General features: G+C 35.4%; 1 protein-coding gene across 1 annotated transcript in view; it reads left to right on the forward strand.

Annotated features, from left to right (window-relative positions):
- Positions 1-2,668: 2,668 nt before the first annotated feature.
- The window catches only part of LOC149156798 (protein TRAUCO-like), a 60,229-nt gene continuing 44,422 nt past the window's right edge, over positions 2,669-18,475 (forward strand). The window contains exons 1-3 of the mRNA XM_089444871.1: positions 2,669-2,912; positions 2,952-3,671; positions 17,573-17,870. Of these exons, the coding sequence (XP_089300997.1) occupies positions 2,669-2,912; positions 2,952-3,671; positions 17,573-17,870 (1,262 nt within the window). The remainder of the gene's footprint in view (positions 2,913-2,951; positions 3,672-17,572; positions 17,871-18,475) is intronic.

Raw genomic sequence — 18,475 nt, forward strand, 5'->3', positions numbered from 1 at the left:
ATATTTCCCATGAATACCATGAGTTTTTTTATTTTTATTTTTTATTTCTTTAATTTGACAAAACAAAATGTTTACATTACAAAAGACTACACGCTTGGTAGATTTGTATTTAAAGATGGATCTAGGCTCGTTTAATTTCCCCCTTTAAATGGGCTATATTTCCCATGAATACCATGAGTTTTTTTATTTTTATTTTTTATTTCTTTAATTTGACAAAACAAAATGTTTACATTACAAAAGATTATTCGGCGAAGATCACATGAAACATCATTTGTCTAGGCATCCAGGTTAGCAGGTTAAATAGACAGAGCAAAGCCGACTAGGAACCGGGATCAAAACCATATTTTATAAAAATGTTACCCTAGGGGACTAGTCCTATAAATAAAAATAATATTATGATAAAAAAATATTAAAAATAATTAAACAGTTATGTTCAATTATTACCTAAAAATAATTCATGTTAATAGTTAGTTAAAGACAAATAAATAAAAAATTATATCTAAGGGAAAAATTACCCTAGAGGGGGACCAGTCCTTCAAATAAAAATAATATTAGATAAAAATATTAATAAATAATTAAAATTTAAAAATAAATAAACAATAATTCATGAAAATAGCTAGTTAGAGATAAATAATTAAAAAATTATATCTAAGGAATATATATATATATATATATATATATATATATATATATATATATATATATATATATATATATATATATATATTTATATTTATATTTCTCATAGAGGGACCAATCCCTTAGAATAAAATAAATACAATAATTATGTGAAAAAAAAAAAACTTTTTTATTAATAAAAATATATGATAATAGTTAGTAATAATACATGATAATAGTTAGTTAAACATAAATAATTAAAATTATATTTAATTATTAAACATAATTAAAATTATATTATATTAAAATTAAATTAAAATATAATTAAAATTAAAATTATATTAAAATTATATTAAAATTATGTTTTAATAATTAAAATTATATTACCCTAGGGCACCAACCCCTTAAAATAAAATAATTTAATGATAATATTTAGTTAAAAATTAATTTTTTTTGTTAAATTAGTAATTAAAAATACTTCCGAGTAAACAATAAAATATATATATATATAAAATAAATAAATAAATAAAATAATTAAATAAGTAAATAAATAAATAAATAAATAAATAAAAAAGTAGTTGTTAGTCTTTTTAGCCGTTGGAGGCTTTGCTCTATCTATTTAACCTGGTAAGCTGGATCTGTTTCTTCAACTTGTCCTGAGGATGAACCACACTGGTTGGTTAGAAACGCGTCGACAAATGATGTCTCATGTGATCTTCGCCGAAAAATCTTTTGTAAACTTGATATGGATCATAGAAGCCTAAATTCTACTATGTTTACATTACATTATATTAATCCTTTAATTTAATTTTTATTTTTTTTATTTTTATGTAATTTGACTTAGACAAAATGTTATACAAGACATTAGCTGACAATATCTCTACCATATTGGATTGGAGAGCACTCTTGGCTCAATAAATGATTTTAATTTTAAACTAACAAAATTAAAATATTTATAATCATTTCACAACAACTTGTTAAATTTATTATTATTATTGTTGTGTTTTTTTTTAACAAAATGGTAAAACCCAATATAACATATTTCTGAATGGTATCCACTAAGATTGATTGACACATAATGTTATAAAAAGGAAAACCACGCCATTTTGAGTTACCTAGAGTAAGTAGACAAATTTTTACTCCTACCAAAATAAGTGTAACTTTTGGCTGTATTTCGATAAAACCCAGAAGAGATTTTTGTAAATCCAAGTTACAGTTGTAAAACTTCAAGATTTTGGGTTCCTTTCCTAAATTTTAGGTCATTATAAAGTAAATTCTTACCCAAATAAAAACAATTTTCTGGTATACTCCATTTTGACACCATTTTCAAAAATAATTATTTTAATTTTAAACTAATAAAATTAAAATATTTGTATTTTTATACCTCTTAAATTTACATTTATCACTTACACCATTTTCAAAAATAATTATTTTAATTTTAAACTAATAAAATTAGAATATTTATATTTTTATACCTCTTGAATTTACATTTATCACTTACACCATTTCCAAAAAAGCAACTTAATTTATATAAATTAATAAAATAATTATTAATTGATTTAATTTTTAATTTACATAATTAAAAATCAAAATATTTATAAGTTAGATTCTATTCTATCACTTACACCTTTTTCAAGTTACAATTGATTTGGTCATGGTAAAGCAATTATGTTTAACACTTACAAAATTACCCCTACTCATAAAAGAAAGCCCAATTAGTTTACCTCCACAAGTGAACGCAATCCCGTAAACCTGTACTACAACGGCAGTGTGCCGGAAATGCCCTTCAAATTCCGTTTTAAAAGGTCAGGTTTGATCACATATTCGTCAAGTCAGCCAGCCTTGGCCAAGTGGGTCCGCAATGCCATTTTCTCCCCCAAATTAATTTTGCCGCGGATAGATATAAGGCAGGGAAAGAGAAAGGGAAAGGCAATAGAAATATAAACTCTGTTGGATTGCTACGTGATTGCATACTCTAGCTCAAGGCCGCTCAATAGAAATATAAACCCTGTTGGATTGCTACGTGATTGCATACTCAGCTCACGGCTCAATGGATCCTCATCGTCCATCCTATCACAACTATGAAGGAAGTTCATACTGGAATGCAATTGAGATCTCGGACGACGAGGAGAAAGAGGAGTATGATGAGGGGTTGGATGTATCTACAGAACAACAGAAACATCCCCTTGATCATGATACTTCTGGGGACAGGACCAATTGCCAAGTCGGTGTTGGAGGAGAGGAAGAATTCGAATACCCAAATGAGGAAGACCATGGCCCAAGTGAACACGAAGGCATGCAAGGAGAAGAGGAGCAGAGCGACGAAAGTGAAGGCATGAAAGGAGAAGAGGAGCAGAGCGACGAAAGTGGGCATAAGGAGAACGCCTCAGAGTCACGGGCATTTGAAGAAACATCAGGCAGGGCGGCACAGAAGAGGAAATTACGGGCTCCAATGGGGGGGGCAGATACTGTTATTAAAAAGCCCAAAAGGAGAAACACTAATGCCCGGACCAGATCAGCATCAGCATCCAGGAGGTCGGGTAAGAAGAACAGGGTTAATGTCAATCCCGCAGCAAAAGATACTACTCTCATAACTCCCGCCACCAGGCTGCTTGATGATGAGGATGAGGATGACAACCCAAACATGAGGATTTGTCTGTCAAAGATCCACAAGGCAGAAAAGATTGAGCTGAGTAAAGATAGACTGATTGCAGGGAGTTCTAAAGGATACAGAACGGTGAGGGCTACTAGGGGTGTGGTGGAGGGGGCATGGTATTTTGAGATCACGGTTGTTTACCTCGGTCAAACTGGGCATACCAGATTGGGATGGTCTACAGAGAAAGGAGATGTTGACACTCCTGTGGGTTATGATGGGAATAGCTATGCCTACAGAGATGTTGATGGCACTAAAGTTCATAAGGCTATCAGAGAGCCCTATGGGGATGGACCTTACGTGGAGGGTGACGTTATTGGGTTTTATATTAATTTTCCCAATGGCAGTGAGTTTTATCATCACAGCACTGCAGTAGACGAAGCACCACAGGTGGTGCCTGGTATGTTCCAGTTCCCATATCTTTGACTTATTTTCTTAAATGCTTTAAATTTGTGACTTCCAACCTGGAGTGTCCATTCCATGCAGTAAATATAGACACACTTCCAGAAAAATACTTATTTTTTTATGTATACACTCTGTTTCACAGTTCATGCACTAAATATATAGACGTATACGGTCATTTTTTTGAATTGCGCACACTTCCAAAACCACGCTTCTAATTTTTACAATAACTGTTAATTTTCAATATATATGCATATATTTGCTTTAATTTTGTCTTCCCACCCTCCGTATGAAAACTTTAGAATTGAGGGCGAAAATATAGAACGCCCTTTGTTTCAGTGTTTTTAACTGCGGTTAATGTGTTTTTAACTGCTGTTAATTCTCTCGCCCTTGAAATTTCTTATTTCTTTGTCATGTTTGAATATATTGGTCGTCCAACTTGTTTGAGAAATATGTAAGTCTATAAAATCAAAATGTTAAGAGTGGTTCGCACTGCAACTTGTTCTGCTACTTGCTTTTGCTGCATAAAAGCTTCATGCTCTCATTTCTCCTGGCTCGTTGCTTTTGCTGCGTAAAAGCTTCATGCTCTCACACCGCTCACTCTACTATGCTCACACTGCCAAAAAAAAAACAAAACACAACAAAACAAAACCAAAAAAATAAAACACAACAAAACCCCGTTATTTTACCCATCTTAGAGCCACCGTTTCCTCTAGGGGCTTGATACCAATGATCATATCAAAATTCACTGTGTGCTAAGTATTCATGGCGATGCGGATGCTGGTGAATTGCTCCGGCTGTTGGACGCCGCTGCAGTTGCTGATGGTGACGAAGAAGATACGGTGCTCTGTGTGGCGAAGAAGATACGGTGCTCTTTGTGAAAGTTCCATTCCTGTAGTAGTGGTCCATCAAGCTATAATTCTTCCCACTTTGCTTACGCACAGACCATCTGTCTAAGATAGTGATCTCAGAATCTTTTATGATAAAATTGAAATATTTACAACACTATTTTCAACTATATCAAATGATCCACTAAAGTTTTCCACATCATGTAACCCGTTTTCTTCTGGCAGGATATCCTATTCATCAACTTAAGAGGATGAATATACTTCCTAAATAGTGCATGTTTTGAAAGGCGTTGATCAGTGATGATTCTCCAAACCCTTTTTGCAGCTAGAGCCCATGAGATGAAAACGAAAGTTTTCAAACCCTACTCACCCACAGACTTGGGATTGAAGATTTTTTCCCACTAAATTACTAGAATTCCTGGAAATTCGATGTTGCTAGACCAAAGGCATCTGAATGTGAGTTCTCCAGTGATCATTTTTTGGTTGAGGGGTTATGGCATCCACTACACGAGGTTACCCTCAAAAACACTAATACCAGTCAACCTCCCAAGGACAACCACGTATGCCTTCATAAAGAGATCTTTCTCTATATTCTCTGTCAATCACTTCTAATCTGCTATTCTGGAATCATTAGTCTCAATGTGGAAGCCCAAATATTGAAAGAATAATTTAAAAACAGCGGTGGCAAAAGAGAGAATTTTTTCAATCAGTTTTTGGGTTTGAGAGACCATAGGAAATGAGATTGTAGAATTTTGTTGGAAACACTGTGAGGGGGTGAATGAATATTTTTTTCAATTGTTTTATTATGCTAGTTAAGATTTTTATAACAAGTTAAACCAGAACACAAGAAAGTGAACAATTTTTTATTATTATTGATGAATATAGTGAGGATTCCAATCCTCTAAAACAAATCACAAGCTCCAACTTGTACAACCAAATCTCCGACTCCTTCAATGCCCCATCCTTGATCAAATCCAAGCGCCAACATGGTCAAAATGAAGACTTCATTCCTCTCAACAAATCTAAGCACCAACTTGGTCAAAATAAGGACTCCAATCCTCCTAGGCTCCAACCTTTTCCATATAGACTTCAAAACTTCTACAAGCTGTCTCCAAAATAAGTTTCAAATATACATCAAAAGAGGCCTACAAGACCTGCTCCAAGGATGCTTCAAATCATGTGCCTTCTGAATGTGAAATTTTATCTATTGCATCTATAGGAAATTATTCTTCTAACTCAAATATTAATTATGCAGTTTATCTGCTACGACAAATAACGAATAAAATCACACCTGCAACTTTCACCATAAAAATACTGCGGAAAAAAAATACTAGAAATTGAGAAATTCTAGCAAACATAATAAATTTGACAAAATTATTTTTGTTAAGCAAAATCTTTTGGTAGAAATCACATAAGGGAAATTTTTGGCAGACCTGTTTCGAACCAACAAGTGTGGTTCATCATCACGACTAGATGAAGAGGCATACCATAGCAAAGGCTTAAATAGAGAGCAATGTAGAGACATAATTTCAAGTAACTACTATATTTGAACAATAATATTTAAATTATGATATTAATAAAATTAATATATTAAAAACAAATATTATTCACTAACGGCTATATTAAATGGCTAGTTTTTGAAAAAATATTTAAATAATGATATTATTTCATTAATTTATTAAAAATATTAATAGGTAGCGGCTATATTAAACAGCTAGTTTTTGAAAAAAAAAAATTATTTATTTATTAAAATCAAATATTACTAGTTTTCGAAAAATAATATTTAAATAATGATATTAGTTTGTTATGTAACGGATTGTTTTTGAAAAATAATATTTAAATTACTTTATTAAAACCAAATATTATTAGTTTTTGAAAAATAATATTTAAATTGTGATATTAGTTTATTACTTTATCAAAAACAAATAATAATAAGTAACCGCTATATTAAACAACTAGTTTTTGAGAAAAATATTTCATTTGCTTCTTTAGTCATTGACATAATATAATAAATTGTGCTTAAAGTGCTAATTGCTAATTTAATCATATAAGTGGAATGGTACTTGTTGTGGGTGAATTTTAATACATTTCACTTTTGAAGCCTCTCACCCTAAGTGTTAATCTCATTGAAGCATTTGTTTAAATCTCGTTCCTAATTTGCTCCTTAGATTTAGTATTGCATCTTCTAAAATTTACCTCCAAGCATAAGCTTGGTTGATAGACATTTAGGACACTTCCCTAACTCTCATTCAATTTGATAAACTTGAGTCTTGAACAAAGGTTAAAACATGTGACCTCGCATTCTCTTGTGACTAAGCCCTTGTAGGAATGAAGGCACGTGGGTTGTCTTGAAGTCTAGGTGGGTATCGTTAATGAAGGAGAAGTGCTTCTTCTTCCTAGCCTTCTTGCAATTCACCACATTCTTTACCAAGTTTTGAGAAATTGAGGGGAAGTTACACTATAGATTAGGCATATAATAAAATTTATCAAGAACACTTTGCATCACACACACATAACATTGTTTCATTTTACAATTGGTTATTGTATGAGTTGAGTTGTAAGCATTTCATTGACTTGCAAGTATATTGCATTTCATTGGTCTTCTACTTGTTATTTAAATTATATGCTCATTGTTCTTTGATATCATTCTATCTCATTGGAGCATCTCTCTTAAAACTACATGTATATGTTTTATTTATCTTGCAAGTCTTTCTATTGCTCATATTTCAATATTGTACTTAATCTCTTGTGATATCATTTCACTAATGCTTTTCTTGTAGCATTTTTATTCTCGTAACTTGAAAGATCATCTCATTTGCAAGTATAACAATTTATCTTTGAGCATTATCTAAAGGCACTAGTCTCTCATATTTTATCTTGTTGGATGTCTTGTTGATTTCATTAAATCTATATTATTGTTATTTACATGCTCATAAACATTCATATTTGCAAAAATTAATCTCTAATTTATAATCAAGTTACATTGAATGGTAATTGCCTTGTCCTTTATCTCCTAGAACTTGTTATGTCAAACAAATCTTCCTTTAGATATCTTTCTTAGGGACTGTTGACCACTGGAATGGCATCTGAAGATTTTTTGTAGACTCCATGCCCAAGGATGTATCAGAGGCTTCATGTACCATCAAATTTCACTGTCATCAGATTTTTTCAACTATACTTCTTCTCATCTTTTTTTGTTGTACACAAATCCCACAAGCCCTGCAGAGACAATGTAGAAGTGATGCTATTATGATGAGTTGAGTCATGTAAAAGACCTAGGTAACTTGGGACCTTGTCATCGAGTGAGTTTACTCTGGGAGGTTTTTTTCACTTGGTTAATTATTAGGTCCTTACGAGGATTTAATAATTAATTGAGTTTTTTCCTCCAAGCATAACCCCAAAGCCAGAGTACGGCTTGATGACAAGGCCTTGGGTGAGTCCTAGTGTATAGTCATTGTATATTACCATACTAGATCACTCATAAAATTTCGTGGAATTTGATTAGGTTTAGGAGTCATTTTTTAAATTTTTAAAATTTTCCGCATGAGGGAAATTTGAATAAAATCTGAATGTAATATGTAATAAGTGATGTCTAGAGAAGTTGTATGGGGTATGTGTGCTCAAAATTACACCTCTCACCCTCAACTTTCTACTATGACACACTTTGAGGGGTAAAAAATAAGTTCTAGACCCTCAAAATCCACTTTTCCTAAGTTTTATGAAAAATGTGGCAATAAATTAGCCAAATAATTAAATAAATGGAGAAAAATAAATATCCACACATGCTCAAATGATGTAGAAATGAGGTGAAAAATAATCTAAGGGTCAAAGTTGAGTTACAAATTGATGTAGACTCAACATAAGCTACAAATCAAACAAATCAATTTTTTTGTGGAGAAGACTATGAGTTATAATGACAAGATCCACAATTTGAAGTTAACTCGAGCTTCAAGGAGATATCATGATTTGACTTGAGATTGGATTAGAGTTTACTTGAGTGAGGTGGAGAGTGGTATCCTACCACTCCACTTCAATCTCCCACATGTCCTCTCATCTAATTCGATCTCCCTCATCAGGGATTGCATGGACCTCTAAGAGAGAAATCGAGTTGCCACTTGGGAAATTCGAATTTGCATGAAAGAGCCTTGGGATTGTCACTTATTTGTCTTGTGATTGACTCCCAAACTTCTAAATAATAGAGCTATGAGCTCTCACCATGCATCCATTGTTACGAGTTGTTGTGCTTAGGAAATCTCTGTTCTTATGTACACTTGTTCTCAATTGCAATAAAAGACTCTGGTGTTCATTCATGAGTTGTTGTTCCATTGGAGTATGATGATTGACTAACTATTGGTATAATTCCTTTTGCTCATGCTTTGATTTATGTTATTTTCATATACTCTTGTAGATTTGTTAATGTAAAGCTATCTTACATTGACAATTGATTTAGGAGTATGCTCTAGGTGTAGAAATCTCTAGCTATTTTCCAATAAATTTCTAGAGTTTTCTTATCATTGCTTATTTGTTAGATCTATATGGGACTAATGTTTGATTAAAATTTTGTAGGGATAATTTTGTTGGATCAAATATCAAGCGTGAGGGAAGTCTTCGGAGAGACCAACCCACTCTTGACACATTCTCCAAGGAACTCTCATTGGTTCTTTGAATTCCATAGTTTATCTTACGAAGTGATTTTGCAAGGATTTTCTTTGACATAGCTTGTATGTATTTTTCCGGCATTGGGTTTTTTCGGGGGCATTTGTCCAAAAAATACTGTCACTTGTGTGGATTTTTCTCTATTGTTTTGTTCTTGTTTTGGGCAAATTAATTAATTAAGTGAAGGTTGCAGTTGTATCAGCTTCGATATTTGCTGTAGGAAGCAGTAAATATGTTGTTTCAAAATTAACAAATAGGAGAAGTTTTATCAGTTGCCGCAGTAGTTGATTTGAGTGGGATTCTCTAATTTTCACATGGTATCGGAGCTAGTGCAGGTAAAGAAATAAGAACAGTGCCAGAGAACCCAATGCTGAGCAGAAGAGGGAGATCGAAAAAACTACAGGAGGCAACAGTTCAAAACCCCAAAGGGTTTGTGCAGTTCTAGTCAGAGGGTTGAATTTCGAGACAGTCTCTCCTTGAGTGAGGCGATAGAGAGAAGGGTTTCCCTATCGAAACCTTGTCGTGGCAGAGGGAGCAACGCTGAAGCCTCAGCGTGAGGCACTGGTAGGACGCAGTTTTTTTGCAGACGATTTTGCTAGGTAGAAAAGCATCAAAAGAGAAGGAAGGAGCACGATTGAGGGAACTTTTCCTCAGTAAGACTTCCCACCAAGAAGTTTGTTTTCTTATTGGCTGAGCAGTAGCAGTAAGAACCAGAGAGGATATTTTTGACATTTGTGGCAGAGATGGCAACCAGTGGATTGAGGGATTAGGATAGGTTGGACAGAGCATCCAACTATGTCATCTGGAAGGCAAGGATGTCATTCATTCTAGATGAGAATGCTCTCAAGACATATGTCGACAGTGTGGTGGTTGTGCCTGTAGATGCAGATCCGTTGAAGAAATACAAGGTTGAAATGGCGAAGGCAAAGCGAATGATCCTCGATGGAGTGAAGGATCATGTCGTTTGTCACATCGCTAGCAGAGGGACTACTGAGGAGATGTGGGATGCATTGGCTACGCTATATCCGGGATATTCCGAGCAGTGGAAGATGTACCTTGAGAAAAAACTGATATTTGTTCAGATGCAGAAGGGGGAGTGTGTGGATCCATTCCTCACGAAGCTTTAGGAGCTCGGTGATGAGTTATCTGATGTGGGGTCTATACCTCAAGACTTAAAGTTGGTTAGACTGGCCCTCAATTCTGTGTCAGATGAGTGGCAAGTCTAGAGTATCCTAGGCAGGGCAACTTTGTCGAATTGGGATGAGATGTGGGCAGCTCTCAAGTAAGAGGAGCTGAGGAGAGACTTGGTCAAGTGTAAGCTTGACAGAAGCAGCAGTAGTGGGTCGAATTGGAGTAGGAGGATAATGCAACCCTTGCACCGAAGGAACAACACGAACAACAAAGATGTAAGAAGGATGTCTCAAAGATAAAATGTTTCAGGTGTGGTGAGATGGGTCACTATGCAACTCAATGTCCTCTCAGGAAGAAGGACAAAGATGAAAGAAGAGAAGCATGATCTGAAGGTTGCACTTGTGAAGATCGAGGAAGAGGAGTTCGCCATGATAGTCGAGATACCTCCAAGAGGGAGGTGGGCTGATTTGGAGTTGTAGTTTGAAGGAGCTACAGATGGGTAGAATCCTTGAGGAGCCCACCTCTTAGATCAATACCTTGCTACGGGAGCCTAGATCATAAGTAGTAAGATGGACTAGTGTCAGATGGTGCTGAGGAGTGTTAGAGAGACAGTTGCAGTGGCTAGGAGCACCAGAGACTGAATAACACAGAGCAGAGTTGGAAACAGTGCAGAGGTCAGCATGAGTGCAGAAGATTCAGAGGGTCAACACAGAGAATAACAATAGTCAAGTTCCAACATTCACATGGTATCATACTGAACACAGTTAGTTCAGTAATTTGGGATGTTTTTCCGTTGTTGGTGGAGTAACAACAACAGTTTGCAGTGTAGTGGTAGTGCTAACAGCAACATAGATGCATAAATTCAAAGGGAGTTGTAGTATGTATGTAGTGTTGACAATGGCAGGGTCAACAAGTCACCAAGTCATGTTATTATTGCACATTATTTTATTATTTGGAGCCTAATTAGGCCATTATGACTATTCGAACCCCTTTATGGATTTTATAAATAAATGAGAGGCTCATTCATTCATCTCATCATCACTTGGACTAGATTAGTATCTCTTGAGAAATTTTCACATTGCTTTCTTGGACGAATTTTTTGGAGATTCTTGATGCACTATGATGTTTGAATTTTCACTATTGCCTTTGGAGCTTCTTTCTAATGCGAAGTTGATGAATGGATATAATATCTCTCTCTCTTGTAAGTAAAATTTAATGTTATTCTTGTTGTCTTATTTGTCTAATGCATGGTATTGTTATCATTGTTCTTGTATGGGCATAAATAATGCGAAATTCCTCTTCAAAACTGGAATAAGTGATTTAATGCATGTGTTTCTCTTTGAGGGAGTGGCTGAATGTTTCTGGAGGAACCTCATAGGTTAAAAGACCTCGAAACTTCATCTCCTTTTCAATTTTGAAGTATAAATCCCTAATAACCTAGTTGTTGCACTTAGAAAGGCTAGTGAAGGTCAATTATGGCTCCTTAGCATAAGAAAATCTTTTATCTTGGTGTATCTTGACTCCATTAAGCCCAAGAAGCAAGGCACTGATCCTGGCATCACTTTGGTGGTCAAAATAACCTCTCTTTTCTTCATCTCTTCCAATTCTAGGCCTAGCCCTAGAAGGTATCCTAGGGTATCAAGAGAAATATTTTGTAGCCATCCAAAGTCCTTGAAAATCAATCTAGAATTGTGTTCGGGTCTTCTCAAGGGGTCCTCCAATTTTGAGCTCAATCTGAAGGTGAAATCCCAAGATATTGCACGCCCTAGCTTGAAGACCATTCTCCTTTGTTAAAATTGATAACTAGGGCCAAATTCGACCTTGGGACAACTCACTTGTTGGATATGATGATTGCATTGGATTCCTATTTTCGAGAGGTCCAAGATTGATATACACATCATCTCATTTAGACATGCAAAAGTGTGATTTTGAATTTATGCCCACCCACGTCAAAAATTTTCAGGTCTGTCTCATCATCATGTAGGCTCAAGAAGCCCAATGGTTGTCTCTTCACCAACAACGAATTGTATAAATACAAGAGACCTCACTCCTCATTTGGCACATTCATCACTCAACACATTCCTCTCTTTCTTGATTTGATTGGTTTGTACAAAATTGGGCAGCGTGTCTCTCTCACACGTGTGGCAAGGAGGACAGATTTTCTGAGCAGAAATTGCAAGCCAAATTTCAGACCTAAGGGTTGATTGTTGTTTGACCACAGAAAAATTACAGCATTTTTCTCTCTCCTTTGACCGAGTTGTTTTGGGCTGAAATTGACCTCCTGATCAGGACAAGTTTGACCAAGGAAGACCAAGTTTCTTTGAGGAAGATTTGTTGTTTTTTTTACCAATGTTGACTTTTTGGTTAGGGCTGAAGTTTGATTGCAGTTGACTGCATAAATTTATAGGGTTGTTTTGACTTTGTATTGGGCAATTCAATTTGACTTTTGTACTCTCTCTCTCTCTGCTAAACTTTTGATTTAATAATAAGAAGAATTGATCAAAGGGTTTTAGCCACATTGGGGTTTTTCCCTGGCATCCGCCAAATCTGGTGTCCTCTTGTCTTCTGCATTTTGTTTCATGTTCTATCTGCTTTTACTGTCAATGTCATTATTGTGATTGCTATTGGAAATTGGAAATTGTTATTGGGCTACTAAGGAACATTGAAGTAAATTGTGCTAAGCATAGAACATACAACACATATTTCGTTAAAATTGGGATTTTTTTATTACAAGGAAATCACTAGAATTGTGTATTTAGGCTATTTTGAAATTCTAGATCCATTATTTATTTCCAAATTTAATGAAATATGTGTTATACCATTGTTATTTAAAATTAATATTCTCCTTAGGTCCCCTTGGGTTAGTGTCTTGATTTGGATCAATGTACCTAAATTTCAAGAGAAAAGCTCTCCTTTGATCCTATTCTTCTCCCTAACCTGGTCAAGTCCATCTATTGTTGATCAACTTCATACCCTTGACCTAGTTTGGGCCCACTTGGTTTCTTTGTGGTCCCACAACTTTGTGGCTCAAATTCCACAAAGATTACATAGAAGTCATTTCTCCTTTGGGATCCTTAAGTCTAGGATACCTCTTGTTAAGAGATATTCTCGAAACCTAGCCTTAGGTTTCCCCTCAGCCCTTCCTAGAGAGCCAATCACATTGCTTAGAAAGAAAGTAAACCAATTATTTGAGCCTCTCTTGTGAACAGGCTTTAGGAATCTCTCCTCATCCCATCATTGATCTATCCATCCTTGTGATTCCCTTCATACCGGGTATCCTCCCATCGGTGAAGGGTTGTAAAGAGCAGGGAGCTTCAGCTAAAGTGACAGTGGGCTATTGTCCATTGTTGCTACTTGACCTAGTAGTTTCTCTATAAGATCCCCTCCTAGGACCCCTGCTAGTTTGAGCGGTAACAGGTCTCTCCACTGAGCATGACGCAAGTTGATTTGACCTTAAACCATGATGGAATAGCAGGGGGCGGGGGGACGGTCCGCTATTTACAAGCGAATGCCACGTACCTCAAGAGTTGTTTCGGGAAAACCATGAATTGCAGACCCCCCCCCCCCATTAAACTCTGAATGATCAAAGCACTTCATTCAACCTTTAATCAACAAACTTTATAATAGCACTATATTTCAAAATGATTTATAATAGTGTTTTAAACTAAGTTGCAGGAAATGTTGCCCAGGGGTCTGTTTCCAGCCCGCAACGAAACAAAAATGAGGAAACTTATAGCATACAGCCTCGAAACTATTTTTAGGTCGTACTAGCACGTTTCACGCTGAGGAAACGTGGCTAGTACGGCAGAGTTTCCACTTAAAACTTGACCTTTTTTGTTTTGTTTTGTTTTGTTTTTGTTTTTGTTTTTTGTTTTTTTTTGTTTTGTTTTTTGTTTTGTTTATTTGTTTGTTTTTTGTTTTGTTTTGTTTTTTTGTTTCTGTTTTTGTTTTGTTTCATTTTGTTTTGTTTTTGTTTGTTTATTTGTTTTGTTTTGTGTGTCTGTTTTTTTTTTCTTTACTTCTAATTTTTTTTGGGCGACTAAAATATTTTCTAGATGCCTCTCTCAAGTTATAAAAAAGACTCTTACCTCATTCTCTCATCACACAATTAAGCAAGTTGTTTTTCTTGGAGACAGATGATTTTAGCAAAGGAGAAGAGAGGAAGAGAGCAATGGTTTCAGCTAGGGTGTTTTCAACAGTGAGCAAAGGAGATTTTAGCAACAGATTTGGAGTGCAGAGTTTCTGCCTACGACATTCTTGGCTTTTGGCTCAGCTACAACCATATTTCTCTTGTCTTTTCTGGCATTTTTGGGTAGCTTCAACTACATAAAATTAATTTGGATAAGAAGCATTCATTTTCTTAGTTTTTTTCCTACTATTTCTTCAATTTTTCGAGGGTTTATGTTGCCAAAAATATGAAAAACGTTTTTTCTTTACAAAATTTTATTTTATTTTTTATTTATTTATTTTTTTAATTTAAATTTTTCTTTTGTAGAAATGGCTTCCAACCAAAGTGCAGTTGCATGTTCAAGCCCCAGGTCCAGCCCAAGCGTTGAATATTATCCTCTTTGGAGGCATGTTCAGAAGCTTAAAAAATGTGGAGGTGGTGGCTTATGGGAATGGCAATGTAATATTTGCAATAATTTGTACAAGGGCTCCTACCCAAGAGTGAAGGCACATCTTTTGCATGGAGGAGGACAGGGGATTGTAGGTTGCACAAAAACAATAGACCCATTGGCAAGGAGGGCATATCAAAGAGAGCAAGATGAGGCAGATGGAATTAAGAGAAGGCATGATGAGCTTAGTCAAGCTACTCCTCAAGCTCCATCTAACATTGAGCCAAGGATTGTAGTTGAAGCAAGGAAGAGGAGAGCTAGTGCCACTCAACAACATGAACAACAAGCATCCAAAAATACCAAAGGGGCATCCCCCTCAATACATGATAGCAGAATTGCTAAATTGGTGAATGTGGAAGCAAGAGAAGAAATTGGTTCCAGAGTGGCTAGGTGCATTTATGCATGTGGTATCCCATTCAATGTTATTCGCTCTCTTTATTGGCAAGATATGATAAGGGCAATTAACAAAGCTCCTCAAGGGTACAAGGGGCCCAACTATGAGAAAGTCAGAACTCAGCTTCTCAAAAATGAGAAGGAGCTTGTGGAGGATATCTTATCGCCAATTCATTCTTCTTGGAGTAGCTCTAGGGTTACCATAGTCTTAGATGGATGGACAGATACAAGGCGCAGACCATTGATAAATATCATTGCCACTTACCCCAAAGGAACAATGTTTATAAAGGCGAAAGACTGCTCAGGAGAGGTAAAAGGTGTACAGTTCATTGTTGATGTTATTATAAAATCTATTGAACAAATAGGACCTAACAGGATGGTGCAAGTTATCACGGATAATGCACCAGTTTTCAAAGTTGTAGGTTTAATTATTGAGGGGAGGTTTGACCACATCTTTTGGACACCTTGCATTGTCCATAATCTGAATCTAATCTTAGAGGAGATCGAAAACAAAGTTCCATGGATAAAGGAAATCATAGGGGAAGCAAAGGAGATTGTTAAATTCATCACCAACCACCACCAATCTCAGGCAATATTTCGAGAGTACTCCAAATTGGAGTTGTTAAAAGTTATTGAGATAGGATATGCCTCAAACTTCCTGATGTTGTGCCTCCTTGTTGAGGTTAAGCATGCATTAGTTTCTATGGTGGTGAGTCAACTTTGGGTTGAGTGGAGACAAGCAGATCCAGAGCAAGGATATATGGTGCGTAGATTGTTTCTTGGTGAGGATTGGTGGAGAAAGATAGATTTATTGCTAAAGTTCAAACCCCTACATTTGAACTTCTTCGGAATGCTGACACTGACCAACCTTTCTTAGGAGAGGTATATGGTGGAATGGATTCCATGGTTGAGAAAACTATGGAAATCATTTCACAAGAGTCTCCACAACTTTTGTTTGTTGATGATCATTTTGCTGATTTAGTCAAGAAAATCATTGTTGATAGGTGGAACAATTTCAACACTCCATTGCACACTTTAGCACATGCCTTGAACCCAAAATTTTATGATGAGAAGCTTATTTCTCAAAGCAATGGGAAAAGGAAGGCACCCCAAAAGGATAGAGAGGTGGCTAATGGGGTAAAAAAACCCTTATCAGAATATTTCCATCTCATCTATACAAGGAGGTAAAGGAAGAATTTGCCAGTTTTGCTACAGGATTAGATGATTATGCAGATATATCAATTTTGGAGGAGAGAAGCACCATGAATCCAGTTAAGTGTTGGATTTGTCATGGAGCAAATGATTTACATTTGCAAAACCTTGCCATTCATGTTCTTTCACAAGTGGCAAGATCTTCATCAGCAAAAAGGAATTGGAGCACCTATGGTTTTATTCATTCTTTGAAGCGCAATAGGTTGGCTCACAAAAGGCAGAGGATCTTGTTTATGTGCACTCCAACCTTTGCCTTGCATCTCATAGGGGTCCAGAATAAAACAATGGTCCTTCTAAAGAATGGTATGTGAATGCAGAAAGTCCTGTTTTGGATCTCTCTCTTGTTGCCCTAAATATTGAGGTGCAGCCTCGAAGTAGAATTGGCCCATCATCTTCTTCAGCACCACCATCCACTGTTGAGCATGCTTCTGCTTTTATTTTTGATGAGGATTAGTCTTTTGTCTTTATAGTTCTTGCAGCCTCATAGTCTTTATTGTACTTGTAGCCTCATATATATCATAAAGGCTGATTTTGAGATTTGGATATATATTAAAGGTTGATTTTGGATATTCCGATATTGCTATTTTTATTATGTGATCATTCATGAGTAAATGTGATATAAATTTAATCATAATGGTTAAACTTTAAATGTAATAAATTATAATGTATCATATATACTTTATGATCGCACATAACATTTCTTAAATGTCCTAAATTCTAATATATATATATATATATATATATATATATATATATTATATATATATATCGAGTTTCCCTGTTTCCAAAATTTGGGGAGTCAAGTTTCATACCCATGCCCTCTTTGGAAACGCAAAAAATTAAAAATCTTAAATATTTTAGTTTTTTTTTGGCCAAGAAGATGTTACAACACGGAAAATAACAGGGTTTTAGTTTGTGTTAATCTTTTTACTGGCTGCATTTTATTGAATTTGTTTCTCAGCCTTGCCTATGTTAGAAGCTTGGTTATAACATTTTCTTAAACTCTTGTAGTCATTAACCTCACCTCTTTGAAATGTGTGCAGGAAGCGAGATATCATTCTTTATAAATGGGATATGTCAAGGTGCTGCTTTCAAGGATATAAATGGTGGCAGATATTACCCTGCAGCTTCCTTTTACACCCTTCCAAATCAACCTAACTGTACAGTGCAGTTTAATTTTGGACTAGAATTTGATTGCTTTCCCGAGGACTTTGGCAATCGACCCCTGCCTAAGGCCATGTCTGAGGCTTCTTATTGTGGAATTGATAGACAAGCAGTCCACCATGGAGAACTTCTTGTTGAAAGTGGTCAATCTTCAGAAAAGAAAGAACGACTTTTTTGGTATATTGTTTCATTTTAGAACTTAGTATATGTTTGCTGTTGGTGTTGCTTACCTTTGCATAAAATCATGATCTATGTGGTGCAGTGGTGGCAATTATTTTATAACAGTCTAGATTTCGTAATAATTAGTATGAAAAAAATTTCTGTTATGTTGAATGAAACCTTGCACATGTCTCTCAGGTGAAAGTGGACAATCATGCAACTGATGTCCTTGCAATGGGTTGCATTGTGAACGTTACCAAGTAATTCATGTTGGAATTTTCATCAGGATATTGAAAAAAGTGAAAATGCAGATTAGACATCCTACCCATGTTTTGGAAATGTGTTTGGTGCATTTGTCTAGCTATAACTATTTAATCAAAGTGAATGGGGGGAAGAATTTATTTTTAGGTCAGAAATATGGATAAATTGTAAGAAAGTTTATTTATTTTAGGGCAAAGGACATTTTGAACGTGGCTTTTGTCAACTTCACTGTTCCATGCACTGAATTGATTATTACAATTATAGGTTTTCCTGCACATCATGTTCCTAATGTGCTTGACCATGATTTTTTCTCTCATCCTGACAAAGTCTTGTGTCTAGAATCTAAAACTGCTGTGCAGATC

The sequence above is a fragment of the Pinus tabuliformis genome, chromosome 9 (assembly GCF_031772625.1).
Source record: "Pinus tabuliformis cultivar Carrire ecotype Pingquan chromosome 9, CPIR1, whole genome shotgun sequence".
In the NCBI taxonomy this organism is placed as follows: Eukaryota; Viridiplantae; Streptophyta; class Pinopsida; order Pinales; family Pinaceae; genus Pinus; species Pinus tabuliformis.